This window comes from Caretta caretta, chromosome 1 (genome assembly GCF_965140235.1).
Source record: "Caretta caretta isolate rCarCar2 chromosome 1, rCarCar1.hap1, whole genome shotgun sequence".
Lineage (NCBI taxonomy): Eukaryota > Metazoa > Chordata > Testudines > Cheloniidae > Caretta > Caretta caretta.
Genome location: NC_134206.1, coordinates 264,970,666 through 264,987,183, shown reverse-complemented (window position 1 = coordinate 264,987,183; position 16,518 = coordinate 264,970,666). Strand labels below are relative to the sequence as shown.

The window sequence follows — 16,518 nt, the reverse complement described above, 5'->3', positions numbered from 1 at the left end:
CACACATCTGTAGTAACAAAAACATCTGTCCGAACATGTAATATTTACAACTATTCAGACATACTATTAATTGCATCTGCCCATACAGCTAGTTTAATATCTGCATCTGGCTGCACAGCTGTATTAATATCAGCAGCTGATTGCACATCTGTATTAGTCTCTCCCTTTAACCTCAAAGCTATTTTCATCTGCTCATACATCTGTTTAGATATGTGCATCTGCCCATACATGCTGTCCACAGTTCAGTGTTATTAGAGAAGTCCCCACTGGCACAGTTATACTTAAGTCTCTGTAATGTTCCATTACACATTCTTTTTTTTTTTTGGTCAGTGCTGTCTAACTTGGTAGTATAAATCAGCTGGAGGCAATGGCTTGGCAGGCAAGTGAACATATTTTCAAACAAACATCTGAGTTCAGCTGTTGTTAAGTGACCAGTGTGCTGACAAAATAGAAGGCCTTAGGTTGAGGACCAATTCATAATGGAGTGAGATTAAGGAGAGAGTAGCAACCTTAACTGCTGAGCATTCCATCTCTGCTAATGCAAAAATCCCTCTCTGTCCTCTTCTCTGACTCATCTCTTCTTCTCCCAGGGAAGAAGGCTTTTGAGCATCACAGAGAGAGATCAGACTTGCCCCCTCCATTCTCCCATGCCCTGCAAAATAACTCCTCATTCAGCCCCAGGAAAACCAATGTCTCACTTTCCCAGTCCTCTCACAACGTTTGGTCAACAAAAGAGCTTTAAAACTAAATGGGGTGGGGACACGCCCAGGTAATGGATTTCAAGTCTGGGGCATAGAAGAATATAATAGGGGAGAGTTTCTCTCTCTGGGCTTTTAAGTTTTAAAGTGAAACGTAGCACTGACGAAAGGTGGACTGGCAGTGCAGGACCCTCTAATTATTCCAAAAAGGCTTTTACAGCAGGGGCAGTGCTAGATAACCGCATCCACTTCCCCTCCCCACCAGCTAGAAATAGTTTGGAGTTAGCACTCTATAGATGAAAGGCTCTACATAACAGTCTCCTGAGCCAACTTGATTATCCATTATCCATACCCATTATTACCTTAAGAGTCATCTTCCCACCTCCCTCCCTTCCCTTCTTAGACAGCACATGGAGATCCAAGCGGGCTGGATCCATGAGCATGTGTAGGGGGAAAAGGAACTCCCACTGACTAAGGAGCCGGGATGAGGAGGGCGAGAAACTTACAATCGAAAAGGGTCCTCTTACCTCTGCCATCAGCAAGGCACCGATTGTAACCCACAGGGCTGAAGTACTCAAAGACGAAGACAGCCACTGCAGAGATTATGAGCAGCATTACAAACATCATCACCCATACGTCAGCACTGAATGGTTCTGGGCAGGAGAGGAGAAAAACAGGGCACAGGGTGAAATGCCAGACACACCACAGGCAGCGTACTATCCCACTCAGAGGGCTCCATGTCGAGGTTGGGGATCGGGGGGGACTGGTTTGCACAGAACAGGAAATAGCTCCAAAACCTTCACTCCCCCACCTCAAATCAAGCCTCAAAGCTTCTGAGCCTGGAAAAAGTTAGTTCATTTTTTATTCCATTTTCATCGCAGGGCCAGATGTTATCAAATGCAATGATGAAATGCTCGTCCCATTAAGTCCTTCAGCTCATTTCTGGGGAACAAACAGGTTTGGATATGATTCAGCTACGCAGTTTAATTTTGGGGTGCCTGCCTGAACCAAACTGTATCCCTGAAGTTTTTGCAGTTCAGCCAGAATTATGGGAGTTCTACCAATGTTCCACCCTGCCGCTTGGCAATTGAGACCCGCAGGCTGCACTAGAAATGCTACAGTTCATGTCCTGTGAGTGTTTGACCGAAGCTGCCTTCTGCCCTGCTCCAAGCTTAAGGGGCAGTGATGGGGCTGAGTGAGTTCAGATCAAATATGACCCTGCTACAACCTTCAGTCAAAGTTTGAACCCAAACCTATTTGAAGTTCAAAAACATTGTGTTGATTTTGTTGCTGCTGCTGTTTTAAATTTCCTAGTGATATTTCAGGACCTGGCCAAAGCCAGAACACTGGAAAGCTTATAAGAAAAGCATTATCTCCTGAGATTCCCAGCCCAAAGAGGTTTAGATAATCTTCCTTAGGTACATGAGTAACTTCATATGGATAAGTGTTTGCAGAATCAGGGTCAGAGAGCAGACTGATCCTATAGCTCATCTTTTATTCTCTGTTATATCTCAACGTATTTTATAAAGCAAAGCGGTAAATATTAGGAATGTAGTAACTGCTTGAGGAAACACAGCAGCAACTCTGCACTCAGTGATCACTCTCAACCTTGGGACACTAAAACTGGGGAGTGGAATCTTGACCTACCACAGGGATTGTGCCCCATTCTTTTTCAGAAATGCTGGTAGATATTTATCTTCCACTGGATACTGTGCCAAAGAGAGCTTAGGTTAATGTGTCCTTGTAGGGTGACATGTCTAAAGCCATGTCTTACCACCCTCATTGGGTTATCACTAAGGACAAGCACACGTTCTGGTAGGAGGACCTGTACCACTTTTCTTCTGGCTCAAACTCACTGGGAGTGATACTAGCTGAGCCAACGACAGCAATGTAGACATACCCAAGCTAGCTTTGATCTAGCTAGCTCCCATAACAATAGAAATGAAACCACGGCAGCATGGGCTAGTCATTCAAGTAGGCACCCAGGGTGGGCTTAACCTCACTGCTATTGTTATTGGAGTTAGCTAAATTAAAGCTAGGTCAGGTATGCCCCACGTGTTGCAGTTAACCTCTGACAGCAGTGTAGACAGACCCACAGTGATACTGTGTACTGTAGGCTGAGAGCTGTAAGTGAGTCATCTCCTTGCTAATACTGTGCCTAAAGGTGACTGACAAATATTCTGGAGCTCCTGGACCTTGAGTATTTGAATTTGCCTGGATTTTGCTTGTTTGGGATTTTGAAATAAAACAACTTGAAGAAAAAAAATCCTTCCCTGAAACTCCTTCCTCGGGACTGTCCAGAGACTCACGAGGACTCTTTGGTTGCTTTTTCATTACACTAGTTCCCCCTCACCATCACCTCAGGAGAAGAGCTTACCTAGGAAGGCAGAAGGTGAGACAGTCCCGTTGCTACGTGATACCATGACACTAATTCCTGTCTCGATGAAGGGCACAGAGAAGTCCACCACCTCTGAACGCTCCTCATTTATGGTGAGGGATCCCACCGCCATGTAGGCCCGCTTGGTGACCACCTCAGGTAAGGAAAAAGACGGACAGTTACTGAGGCTGGTTCCACTCATGCCTCATAGTTAAGGACCCCACCCCCATCAGTATCTTCTCCCACTCCTATCTTTTCATACATTCCTTTAGGCCTGGAATTCTGTCCCTGTCCTTACTTCCATCGTTTCCTCTTTCTTATCTCTCTTCGAGACATACTTTTTCCAAGACACTTATAAATATTAATTTTCTACTCAAAGAATGTTGTGTGTATTAAAAAAATGATATTTAAAGTATACCTGTGCAGCTCTCAGGATAAACACATCATCTGTCTAGAAGGAAAGTTATCTTATTTCTGTTGTTCTTGTCTTCTCTTCCTTCTATGAATGTCTGTCATTATCCCTTATATGTCTTGCCTTAATTTAGATCATAAACTCTTTGGTGCAGGGACACGTGACAGTCAGCAACCTTATGTTCATCCTTTTTACAAGACCATGATCAATTTTGTACAAAGTGTGCCTTGTGAGGTATCATTTGAAAACTCATAATTTGCTGAACATTAGTGCCCTGGTAAAATATGTGTGGCAACATTGTATGTGAAATTATAAAATTCTACTGTATAAGATATGTTCCAAATTTAGAAAACCCAGCACAAACCTTAGAGACAAAAGGCAAACTGATGCTTAGGCCAGGTGTCAACATAATTAAACGGACTATCACCCGATTAAGCAGCCATTCTTTGGCAGTAAGAAGGGTGTGAGCAAGAGATTTACATCTTGGCAATGGAACAGCTGGAGGTTCCTATGCAAACAGATTGGCTGCCATCTGAACCCCAGCTGGAGATGATTCTCAAAGAGGAGGAAGAGATATAAAAAAGAGGAACAGAGTTCCCAAATCACCTCTCTCCCTTCATCTCTGCTCATGGCATCAAGCACACATGAAAGACAAAAGAAGCATCACCCACTGAACTGTGGGAGTGGTCCTGCCTGAAGGAAGCCAGCTAGACTGCTGTAAGCATGTGGTGTGAGAAATCTTTTTGCTTTAAATTCACTTAGCTTCCTAAATTAGGTATTAGTTTGGTTTTATCTTTTATTTCTTTGTAACCAATTCTGTTTTTATGACTTATTACTTGTAATCACTTAAAATCTTTCTGTCATTAATAAACTTGTTGTATTGTTTTATCTAAGCCAGTGTGTTTGGATTGAAGTGTTTGGGGGACGACATTTGAGGTAACAAGATGAGTGCATATCATTTTCTATTAATGAAACGATGGACTTTCTATGAGCGTGCATTGTCCAGGACGGTACTGGGCAGTACAAGACACACATTTCTGGGGGAAAGTCTGGGACTGGGAATTTGCTGGTGTTACTCTGAAGTATAATTCCAGGGTGGAAGGCCGTCTGTCTGAAGCACTCTTGCACTATAGCTTGGGGTAATTTACATGCTGAAGGCTGTGTGTGAGCAAGCCAGGAGTGGCTGCTCTCACAGTGAAGCAGTGTGAAAGGCTGGAGAACTGAGGGGACACAGCTGTCCAACAGTCCAGGTTGTACCTTGGGCGATATCACAGGACATCTCCTTTTATTTGAATGTAAAGTGCCAAACACATGTGGCACAGTAAAAAATAATAAATAATAACTGAGAGGGATTATAGCTATTGTTCAGCAGTGAGCATGCCACAATGGATTCATTTTTATGAGGTCTCATCTGCCCCTTCCCAGGAAGGGGAGCTAATCAGAACTTGGACTAGACTCTGACTCCAGAGCCCAGCCTCTGGGTAAAGTTCAGCCCCACCCTTCATTGCTTACCTCCCCAATCATTCCATTCCACGTCCCATTGATCTTCTTCCCATGCTTGCCATTGGTCACCAGGTAGAGGTCATAGGTGAATTTGACAGACTTGGAGATTTTCTTGAGGATGTCAATGCAGAACCCCTTGCAGCATTTCTTGACGTAATCAGGCTCCTCGTCCGTCTTGTTCCTGACCAGTCACAATAATAAGGGATTAAGTTTGAGGAGAACTCACTCTGCTAACCCCCCTCTATTCCCAGAACACCTACCCTCACTCCCTGAACACACTCCTCATGAAGACCCTAGCTTGTGGTACCACTGCTGAGGGGCAAAACAAGCCAAGCTTGCAGGGCTTGGCTGGCTGGCTGTACCAGTGACAAGAGGCAGCATGGGCCAGGTTGAGAGAGCCCAGATGGCTTAGCTGGAGCAGAGTATCAGGGCAAGCCCAGAAGGCTCCACCTGCTTTGTGGAGAACAGTGAGCCAGAAGGAGAAAGATCATGTGAGTGCCTACTCGGTCACGATGCGCTTTTGGCAGGGGACCGTATTCCTCATGCAGGTGCCACTTAGTGGGTCCACACTCTCCACAATAACGAACGGCGCCTCCTCTAGGGTCACAATACTCAGATGGTCATCCTCACGCTCCTCAGAATCAGGGTACAGCTCAAAGCGGGGCCACACATAATACTTCATCTGGAGGCTCTTGTCCTTCCATTTCCCCACCTGCGGAGACACAAACAAGACAGAAACACGTGACTGCCCAATCCCTCTCCAAGTTACCCTGTGGCGTATTGTCTGGAGACAAGAGGCCCCCAGAGTGCCTGAGCCCACTCACATGTGTAAGAACTTTCTTGAGAGGCAGACCCTGGGGAAATGGGTTCAACAATAGAGAAGATCACACAGGAAATGAGTTTGGAGAGTCCCTTTGGCATAATAATCAGACTCTGTTCTCAGATAGGCTAAAACTGAAATAAGAGGAGAGCTGCATGTCAGGATTGAGTTTCCCTGGGTGGAGGGGACCATTGCTGGAATAGCTGGGGATGCTATAAGTCAGGATTGACCATACATAAGCAGAGCTTTGAAGGAAAAGCTCATTTAACAGTTTCCAACATGATCCAGCTCAAATCTTTCCAGTGTTATCACTCCTGCACTTTCACAATCACTAAATGGCATAGCTGTACAGATTAGATGCAGATAAAGAATTGGTGCTCTGTCTTCCTGATACATGAGAAGATATTTCAGGGAGATTCTATTACTTTTATTTATGCTACTTTTGCTTAAGGAAATACTACAATCTTACCCCTTCAGCCACTACTCTCATTTCTTGGGTAAACATGGACTTCCTTGTTGCAGGGGGTTCCTTTGTTCAGCTGTTGCTATGTACACCCCACAGACAGGAGTTATTCTTTTGAAGCCATTGCAATCTCCCACCAGGTGATGTACTTAGAACACACACTACCCGGGGTAAGATATTCCTTACAGAAATTCCAGAAAAACCCACCTATGATGCTTTCAAACATCAAAGTCTCACCTCTGCTCACATTTTCGCCCATCCCATCACAATTGACACTAATAAGCATCTTGCTTGGCAGCTTCAGCTGAGTGGGACAGGTCTGAATGGGCCTTGAGAACAAACTCCCCACTCATTTCTAGAAGCAATGCCTCCAGGTCAGAGTTGAGGTACATTGATGGTGGGGGCGGCGTGTGTGTGTAGGAAGCATGACCTGCTGCTGCTCATGGTGTACCTGCTCTGTGGGTAAATAGAGGGCTGGAGTCTCCAGCAGCTGTCAACCTTTCACTGAATTTCATTTTAAAATTACAGGGGGAAAAGCACTTATTAGAGCCTTTTTAGGTGTCAAAGGTTATTCGATAAAAATCAAAGCTGTTCTGGTGTTTTGCATTTGATGGCATCTAGAACCAGCATAAAACATTTATTGCTTTTTAAAAACCTTCATCTGACTTAAAAAAGAGCAAATACCCAGAGTGGGTTTATTCAGTAAATTGTTCAAAGGAACAAAAAAGTCACTCCGGGGCAGCAGTGACCCCGTAACCCTCTCCCAGTGCCAACACAGTCCTGTAGTGGGGTGGCACCAGTGTGCTGTCAGAAGGTTGAGCAGCTGGTGGAGCTGGGTCAGCCCATGGGAACCTGAAGATCAGAAGCTGGCAGCAGATGCCAGGAGTGGGCTACATCTGACATTCTTGTGATCCTGGGGGATCGCCATATTCAAAACAGGAAACATATTCAGCCATTTTTTCCCTTCTTTTTTTTAAAGTACATTTTCATGCCAGATTAATACCCCAGGGGACTGATGGCCTCTGTTTATCCTCAGAACAGGTACAACATTGGCAACAAAAGAGAAAATTCTCTCCCCAATCTCATACTTCAGCCCTAATCAAGACGGCCCATTTCTGAGGGGCAGAGGACAGTTTTCTCTACGGTCCATTTGGTCTCTTTGGCCTCTCTGCGGAGAATGACAACACGGAGCCCAAAGAGAGCCATTTGTGCTGGTGGCTTCTGCCGTTTGGACTTATTCTCATGAGGAACTGGGCTCAGATCAGAAGGTCATTTCACTCAGGCCACCAAAAAAGCTGGCAGATAGGAACAACTTTCATTTAAATGACAGACTTGGGGCTGGATTGGCACTAGTGATCTACAGGCAAAAGGGCATCCCCAGCACACATCCATCCCAGACACACATTCAGGAACATTTGTTAACATTATCAATAAGTGGTCAGTGAAAGAGACATCTCTCCATAACATAGTAGCACATAGAAACCACAGCAATATATAAACCCCTAAAGCATAGACTAGACCAGATAGACAGAGGAGTCAGGCCTGACTCATAACTTCCCAAGGTTCCCAATGAAAGAGATGGGGAGCTCATAGAGTGGTAGGCCAGGAACATTTTTTCGTATTGTATTATATGGGGTAAATTTATGTGGCTTAAGATGGGAATGGCAACCCAGCAACACCACAGTGTGAGCGCTGAAGTACCCAAACTGCAAACACAGCAATACACAACCTGTTCACCTGCCCATCAGAGGGTAATGAAATAACAGCACAACTTAAAAACCACTCCATTCCAATAAGCTTTTATAAATTGCCCAAAGAGGAGGAAAAAGAGAGGTGGGCTGGCCTAAATTTTCAAGTGTACGATAAGTGCCTCAATAACATGTCCAAAGCCTACATTTCAGTGCTCAAATGAACACTTGGGCACATAAAACAGGCATTTCCATGTCTATAGGTAAGTACTTGATTTGAGAGTACAAAGGCAGGAGATGTATAGCCTGCTGACCTAGGAAAACCGGGGGGATGGGGCAATGTCTTTAAGTGTTTGTGATAGACAATGTGTATTTGGGAGAGTTAATGTGTACAAGTGTGAATATGGGAGAGTTAATGGGTATGAGTGTGTATTCAAGAAAGTGTGTGCATAAGGCAGTGTGAGTGTAAGGAGAAGAGCGAGAGAAATTGTGTGTGTGCGCACATCTGTGTAAAAGAGAGAGAGGGAGAGAGAAAATGCAAGCAAAGGAAGATCTGAGTGTATTTTTATATGGTATATATCTATGCGAGAGGGAAGGAGCAATGTGTTGTGAGGACAGAGGTTAGACTCAACAAAATAAAATGTCACAGATTTGTCTTGGCCAAGTCATTAAAGGTGATGCCTGCAGTTGAAGAATATAACCTGCCAGCCAGCGCAAAGCAGAGTGAGGCATTTCTGACAGCTCAGTGTGTTTCGGGGCAGCTTGTAAATTCTTATTATTCCAGTGTTTACTCAATTCCTGCATAAGCCAGAGATGCTCAGGGTTCTTGCACCACACATCCCATTTATTTACTCGTTATGCAGTTCTGAGAACCCACCCACTTGTAACACCAAAACCTTATCCAATCAGACATCAGCCACCAAAATTCCCCACAGAAAGTCTCAAGGAAAGGAGAATACATTCTCCTATCTCCCCTTACTTCTTTTTCTTAGTGTTACCAAGTCAGTAAGATATTTATAAAACAGAAAGGAGCCAATGGACTGATCTAATTAATATCTTGTACAGTACGCGGTCAAAAGCAGGAGGTTAACCAATCCCAAGCTAACAAAACCCAAATAAATATTATCCCTTTGTAAATAATATGGAACCGCAGATTGGATAGATATCATTGTCAATCACGTCACTCTTTTTCCCTACAGGCCACTCCCTTGAATAATTATTAAGGAGGAAATTTAATTATAAGGGAGGAAAAATAACAATTGGGACGCATAACCGGCACAGATCTTTGTCCCCAAATCTCACTCCCTGAAGACCACTCAAACCTTCTCTGAGACCTAAAAAAGCTTGAAAAAGCTTCCATAGTTTAGAAACCTCTCTGAGTAATTCTGCACCTACCATGTCTTGGAACTGTGATCAAAGAGTGCGCAAAGGTCAGCATGGCTGGCTCTAAACATGGTTTGTGCTCATACATCATTGCTCAAACTTGATTAGTAACAAAGGCTAACGAGCAGCATTCTGCTCCTGCCAAATGCTTGGACTGGCACACAGCTGTCTTCCTGTCACCCGCCAGGACACGCTGGTTTTTTGTTTGTTTTTTACAGGGTTGATATGATACACTAATCACGTTTGTGTAACTGATTTGGATGGTCTTGCTTATTCCCAGCTAGCCGGATGGTAGGACAGCCCAGAGCGCCACATGCTGAGTGCCACTTTGCACATGTCACCAGCGCACTTTGTTCTCGGTTGAGGCACTATAGGATACCTGCTCAGAGTTTCCAGAGTGCAATTAGGCAAACAAGGCGAGGCAGTATACCAGGTATGGACACACAAACACAGCTGCTGTGTGTGACACAAACTGAACTTTGTAACCTGTGACCAGTTAAGATGACCATTCCTCATCTAACCATTACAAAAACCCTGGTCAAAAGTGTCATGTGGACATAGCCAAAAATATGTCACTCCAGTGAGATTTCCAAGACTTTCTCCTTTCAGCTGGGTCAGAGAACTGCCATCCCTTGTGTTTTTCTTAATATTTCATTTTTATCTGGCCTGGAGAATACAAAGGCCACTTGGGGAACTCTTTAATTGAAAGTTAAAAGGATGTGACCATTCAAAGGTTTGGGTTTTACATTCTGGGCAAGGCTCCTTCCAGATACTGTTTTGGGTGAAGGGTCCAGAGGTGCAGGTTCAAGTTTGGGACAAAAAAATTCAGGAGGCTCAGCTCCTTGTTTGGGTGAAGATTAAAGGGGACTGGACAATGTTGTGGTTAACATTTTGCATGAAGCTTCAGGAAGCTCAAGTTTTAGCACAGCTTCTTTCTGGTTCTTATTTTATCCAGGCTTGATCGCCTCCTTGCATTGTCTTATACCACCTCTACCCCCATCCCTACAGTTCATAAGAGGTCGCAAATAGGAATGAAGGTATTTCAGTTGCATTTAAAAAGTGACCAAAAAGGTCACCCAAAACTCATTTGGGAATCCAAACCCTTCCCGAGGTTCAATAAAACTCAGATAATATTACCCCCCTATCATTTTTCATGTTCGCAGTTGCCTTTGTGCTTCCTAATTCCAGTGCTGAAATACCAAAAGGAAGGAGAAGAGGGGTGGTGCAGCCTAAGACTCAGGAGAACTGGATTTAATTCTCCGCTCTGCCACAAAACTTCCTAAGTGACCTGGACTAGGGACTTCCTTCAGTTCCCCATCTGTAAAATGGGGATAATAATACTTTCCTATCTCAATGGGGTATTGTGAGAATAAACACAAAATGCCTTAAGTGTGATACTGGCAGACCAGGTGCCAGCTCATGCCAAGGTCCCCATGTCTCATTTGAACAAAGACAAACACATAGTTGGAATCCATCTGGCTCACTGTGTGTTAGTATTGTTAAAATAAGTATTAAAATCACATGAATGTGTTTAGTATTTAGACTTTATGGAATGCTTGAAAGTTGCTGCATGCACTGATCTCACTTATAACATCTGTATCTCATACTGTAAGGAAGTGTTTGAGCTGTTGTATTGTGAGCATCTGTCCCTGTGGAAGTCACCAGACAGGACAGAGACATTAAGCAGTGTGAAGGGCTGATCTTCAACAGGTGTTACACCCTTCCCAAAAGGAAAGGTCAGGACTATTGTGGGAAATTGGGAGTGGAATTTTCCTATGTACCCTCAACAAGAGGACAAAGGACTTTTGTTGTCCTGGCTCACGAAAGCTCATGCTCAAATAAATTGGTTAGTCTCTAAGGTGCTGCAAGTACTCCTTTTCTTTTTGCGAATACAGACTAACACGGCTGTTACTCTGAAACCTCCCAGTGAAGATGAGTCATGCAAGTGGATTCCTCCAATCCACTGAGTTTGCAGCTGAGAATTCATGGCAAGAGGGGGATAAAAGCCCCAAACAAAAGGAACTTGACAGGTTTCAGAGTAGCAGCAGTGTTAGTCTGTATTCGCAAAAAGAAAAGGAGTACTTGTGGCACCTTAGAGACTAACAAATTTATCTGAGCATAAGCTTTCGTGAGCTACAGCTCACTTCATCGGATGCATTCAGTGGAAAATACAGCGGGGAGATTTATACACACAGAGAACATGAAACAATGGATGTTACCATACACACTGTAATGAGAGTGATCACTTAAGGTGAGCTATTAAGCAGGAGAGCGGGGTTGTGGGGGGGGAGGAAAACCTTTTGTAGTGATAATCAAGGTGGGCCATTTCCAGCAGTTGCATAAGAATGTCTGAGGAACAGTGCAGGGTGGGGGGGGGGGGGGGGGGGGAGGAACAAACATGGGGAAATAGTTTTACTTTGTGTAATGACACATCCACTCCCAGTCTTTATTCAAGCCTAAGTTAATTGTATCCAGTTTGCAAATTAATTCCAATTCAGCAGTCTCTCCTTGGAGTCTGTTTTTTTTGTTTTTTTAAGTGATCACTCTCGTTACAGTGTGTATGGTAACACCCATTGTTTCATGTTCTCTATGTATATAAATCTCCCCACTGTATTTTCCACTGAATGCATCCGATGAAGTGAGCTGTAGCTCATGAAAGCTTATGCTCAAATAAATTTGTTAGTCTCTAAGGTGCCACAAGTCCTCCTTTTCTTTTTAAAATGAACTTGGTATCTCTATGCTGCTTGGTCTCTGGGGGGGCAAAGTGTTTCTAGACATAAGCAAGAGATTCCCCAGCTGCTTAGACTGGGTTAGCCCTAAAGGACATATAGAGCTTGCTGATTATAGAAGCTTCTATTCTTTTGAAATTTAAAATTGGAACTCATTTGTGTATCTGTGTTTACCTGCCTTAACCTTGTGAATAACTCAGGTTTCCTTTTCCTATTTAATAAACCTTCAGATAGTTTAGAATAGGATTGGTTCAAGTGTTGTCTTTGGTGTGAGATCTAAAGTGCAATTGACCTGGGGTAAGTGACTGTCCTTTGGGACTGGAAGTAACTTGATTCTTGGGGTAAGGACCATCTATCACAGAGGTGAGCTCACCCGTGTGGTGACTTAGATTGAAGTCCCCAAGCAGGCTGCCTGTGACTCTATATTTAGGCTGTCATGGCACCTGAGAAGTTTACACTTGATAATTGGTTGGTGAAATCGAAGTGTAGAACTCGCAGCCTATCTGGGGTTTGTACCCTGGTTCATCAGTCTGCCCTGAGGGCGGTATTCATGCTCTTGATTCACTGCAGGCAGCATTACATTGAGGGGCTCAGATACTATGGCAACGGGGGCCATATAAGTGCATACGATAGAAAGACAAGGAAACATTTATGTTCCTAATTTAGAATTAGAAGTAGGAAGATGAAATCTTGTGAGACGAACCTGTTCTCGGGGGGAGGTTCAGTCTGGAGTTCTCCAGGCATTGGCTGGTAAGCATCATTAGTCTCATTGCACACGTGGGGGAACGATACCTAAGGCTAGGTCTACACAGCAAAGACAAACCTGTGGCTGGCCTGTGCCAGCTGACTCAGGTCCTCGGGGCTCAGGTTGCAGGGTTGTTTCATTGCTGTGTAGACTTTCTGGCTCAGGCTGGAGCCTGAGCTCTGGGACCCTCCCACCTTTTAAGGTCCTAGAGCCCAGGGCCCCTAGCTGAGCCCTGATGGCTACACTGCAATGAAAGAACCCTGCAGCCCGAGCCCCACAAGCCTGTGTCAGCTGAAGGTGTCTAGTGCTGTGTAGACATACCCTGAGGCAGACAGCTGTCAAGTGACTTGCTCTGCATCCCACAACTAATGGATGTTAAAGAAGAGACTATAACTCCGGTCTCCTGCCTCCCAGTCTTGTGCCTCAACCACTAGACAGACAGTGATGCCTCCCATGCAGCCACTTGAACAGACTTTCAGTCTTAACCTTTATTGAGGCTTGTCAGTCACTAGTTGTAAGCTTCCACGGGTGACATCACAGCTATTTCCCTCTGGAACACCTCTGATGTAACAAAAGCACATCACCAGAGGCGTTGGCATGCAACTGAACAAGCAGGGAGGGGAGAAATACCACTGAGAGCGAAAATCTCCTGTTTACAAACACTTGGGCTCATTAATTAGCCACATCAGCCAAAGAAAAAAAAGAATATTTGTGAATGTTCCATATGCAAATTTATTAACATGAAAACAATGTCCCTTCTCGAGCATCAAGTGTCTTCCACAACCACCTGGTGAAGTCTGATGCCCTTACTACATCTGCACAACAGGGAATTGTTTCTAATGGGCTTTCGCTTCAGCAAGAACGATCACGGCAGGGCTGGAGGGACTGCTCCTTCTTCTGTTTGTACAGCTCCTAGCACTCTGTGGGCACTACACAGCATAAAGTAACTGCTTTTGCTTTCCATCTCTCAATCCTATGGCTCTCCAAATAAAATAATTTCCCAGGAATGCAGTCCTCTGCTCACTTCAAATTGGCATTTACACTGCTCTTGCCATTCGTTGAGATGCCACCAATTGGTTGTTTCTTTACTGGTATCTTTGCTTGCTTTTTTGTCGGTGTTTAAGTCCTATCCTCTGCCCTAATTAGCCCAAGAATGTTAAAGAGGTGTACTCTAAAAGTGCCTCTGTTTTGTAAAGTCATGAAATACAGTGTTCTCTGGTATCACAGGGGGAGAGCTACATAAATGATGAGGTGACCACCTCTGTAAATTACTCCTTATGCCAGAACTGATGTGAGAACTGTGAAATGTTGCTGATGTCAGAACTCGTGGCTTACTGGAGTGGAAGGCCTGGCTTCTGGTAGTGAAGCTCACACTAGATGGTGATAGGGAGTCCTTTTTTTTTTTTTGGCACGGAAGGTTGTGGCTCATAGTACCAGTGGCAGAGGGCTTACATGGCTTCCGGTAGCTGAAGGCATGGTTAGTGTTGGTGACTGGTATGAATAGCTTCCAGATGTAGAGCTCATGGATTACAACAGCGGCAGCCATGGCTTATGGTAATGGAGGGTGCGATGAACATATCTTACGGAGGTGGAGGTCACAGCTTAATATGGTGGCAGAGGGTGTCATTTATGGTTGGGGAGGCCATGTTTTATTTAGTGTGCTGGAGATGTGGTCTACTGTGGTGAACAGTGTGTGGCTTATCCTGCAGCAAATAGTTCTCTGGATTTATACAAATGCAAAGGAACAGCTCTTCCATACGTGCTAGGCTCCCTTTACATAAAACTTAAACATAGCTCAGAAATAATACCCCACCATAACTAAAGTGCAGCCATACTGTTCAATATAACCATCTACAGCCAATCAGGCAACACAAACCCTAGGCTCAGCCTTCTTCTGCAACAATTCTGCACCCTGGCAAGCCCCCACCCCCTCTGAAATGCCTGGGGGAAGAAAGATGAGCATTTCACCATCTCTTAAGGGTCATCAGATTCAGCTTATTTTGGACTAAGGTCAGGACAAGCAAACTCCAAAGGCATGATGCCCCTACAGAGAATACCAAACCAGTAGGGCTTCATCTTGAGCTCCTCTGCTTTTCTCTACTGTGGTAGTGTGGCCCAGGGGGGAAAGGTGGCAGATTTTTTGAGGACAAGGTGGTCGGAGGCATGTTTCATGTGATGGAAGTGTCTATCTGTTCCAATGGTTTATTGTGGTGGAGATGTATTGTTTTTTAAATGGCCTTATAAAAAAATACTCCCTCTCGTTCGTACATGCGCACGTGTGTGTGTGTGTGTCCACATTGTGCAGGTGGGTGCCTGCACTCAGTACATGTCCATGCATGTAATGCCCTGACTAACGATTTTTTTCCCCTTGGTTTTTCTTGTTGAGCAATATTTTTTACTGAGCTTTCTTTTCTCTCAATTAATTTTTTTAACATATTACAGGGAAGGAGGAGCTCACCCATTTATGCCACAGCCTGAGAGACAGTTTAACCCTTTTACTGATTGGGGGAAGTAATGAATCTGGGCACTGGACTGGGGTGTACAAAACCCAATGAACGCTCAGGTAAGGCATTGGCAGTGACTGTTTTGCTCTGAGTGAATTTCTGTTCTGGGCTCCCCTGCAATCCAGCACTGATGGGAGGTTTAAAAATGCAGACCTAGAGGCGGTTGAAAGAGTCTCTTTGGATTAAGACAAGCAGGGTGTTGAAAGCAAGCCGGCCACAGTGAGGATGGGAGAGTAAGCAATGGAAAGGGAGGGGCTTGCTTGCATTTTTTATTGTTTGTCAGAAGTAGCAAGGCAGAGCGAAGAAGCCACTTTGTGAGGTGCCTCTGGGGAACGGGAGGAGATCGGAATATTGAACATGGGAATTTGACCTGCTGTGGTGCCCCCATTGCCAAATACCATCCTGCCTTCTGCAAGACAGGCAAAAAACAACAGCCCTGCCCTCCAGCACCACCCAAAACCCTTTGGTCCCCTAAGTCTATAGTTTTTTACATGGAACTGGCTGACCCACACACTGGGGCACCCTTAACAAGAGGCACCCACTCTCCATGAAATAGGCATGCATAGATACGCTCCTGCACAAAGATGCAAAGGGCCCGCCTCTTACCTCAGCAGTGAAAACGGGAGAACCACCATTAGACGTCAGTGGAATTACTGTGGATTTACACTAGTGTAGCTGAGATCAGACTCTAGGCCACAGACACATGCAGGCAGAGAAATTCACCCAGGCACTGACATACAGTGCACTCAGGCAGGAGCATAGCTACAGGTTATTCATGCAATGGCTGCTCAGAGGCAGGGGGCCCCAGCACATTCACTGACAGATTCAAGAGACCCACACAGCATGGCTCTGCCTTTGTGGATCTGGGGGATACATTCCCATAGATCCCTTGGATCAGTGGGGTTGGCGGACCTTGGCCCCTGACTCCATGGGCAGCTCTAGCCCCTTAAGGGGATGTTTTTCAGCAGATTGAGTTTTCCTGCCTCTCTGGCCATCTCGGGTTCCTCCAGGGCGGGTGAGGGATGTGGCCCGTAGTTATTAAATAACTCAGAGGGTTTTGAGCTTCAATAAGCCTATTGGCCTAGCCATCAGTTAGCTCCTCTGGAAGTAAGTCAGGTTGAATGTCCCACTTCTGGTCAGGAGGGTGTCACCTCTAAGTGCACTCACGCATGCAAGTGACCAAGGGCAGTCAAAGG

At 44.8% G+C, this 16,518-nt stretch overlaps 1 protein-coding gene across 5 annotated transcripts in view; it reads right to left on the bottom strand.

The window, feature by feature from the left end:
• Nucleotides 1-16,518, bottom strand: part of GRIN2B (glutamate ionotropic receptor NMDA type subunit 2B) — a 285,971-nt gene that overhangs the window by 52,150 nt on the left and 217,303 nt on the right. For all 5 annotated transcript variants that reach the window (XM_075124250.1, XM_048835352.2, XM_048835354.2 and 2 more), the window contains 4 exons: nucleotides 5,494-5,702; nucleotides 5,000-5,171; nucleotides 3,076-3,229; nucleotides 1,226-1,351 (listed from right to left, as the gene is read on the bottom strand). In XM_075124250.1, the coding sequence (XP_074980351.1) occupies nucleotides 1,226-1,351; nucleotides 3,076-3,229; nucleotides 5,000-5,171; nucleotides 5,494-5,702 (661 nt within the window). The remainder of the gene's footprint in view (nucleotides 1-1,225; nucleotides 1,352-3,075; nucleotides 3,230-4,999; nucleotides 5,172-5,493; nucleotides 5,703-16,518) is intronic.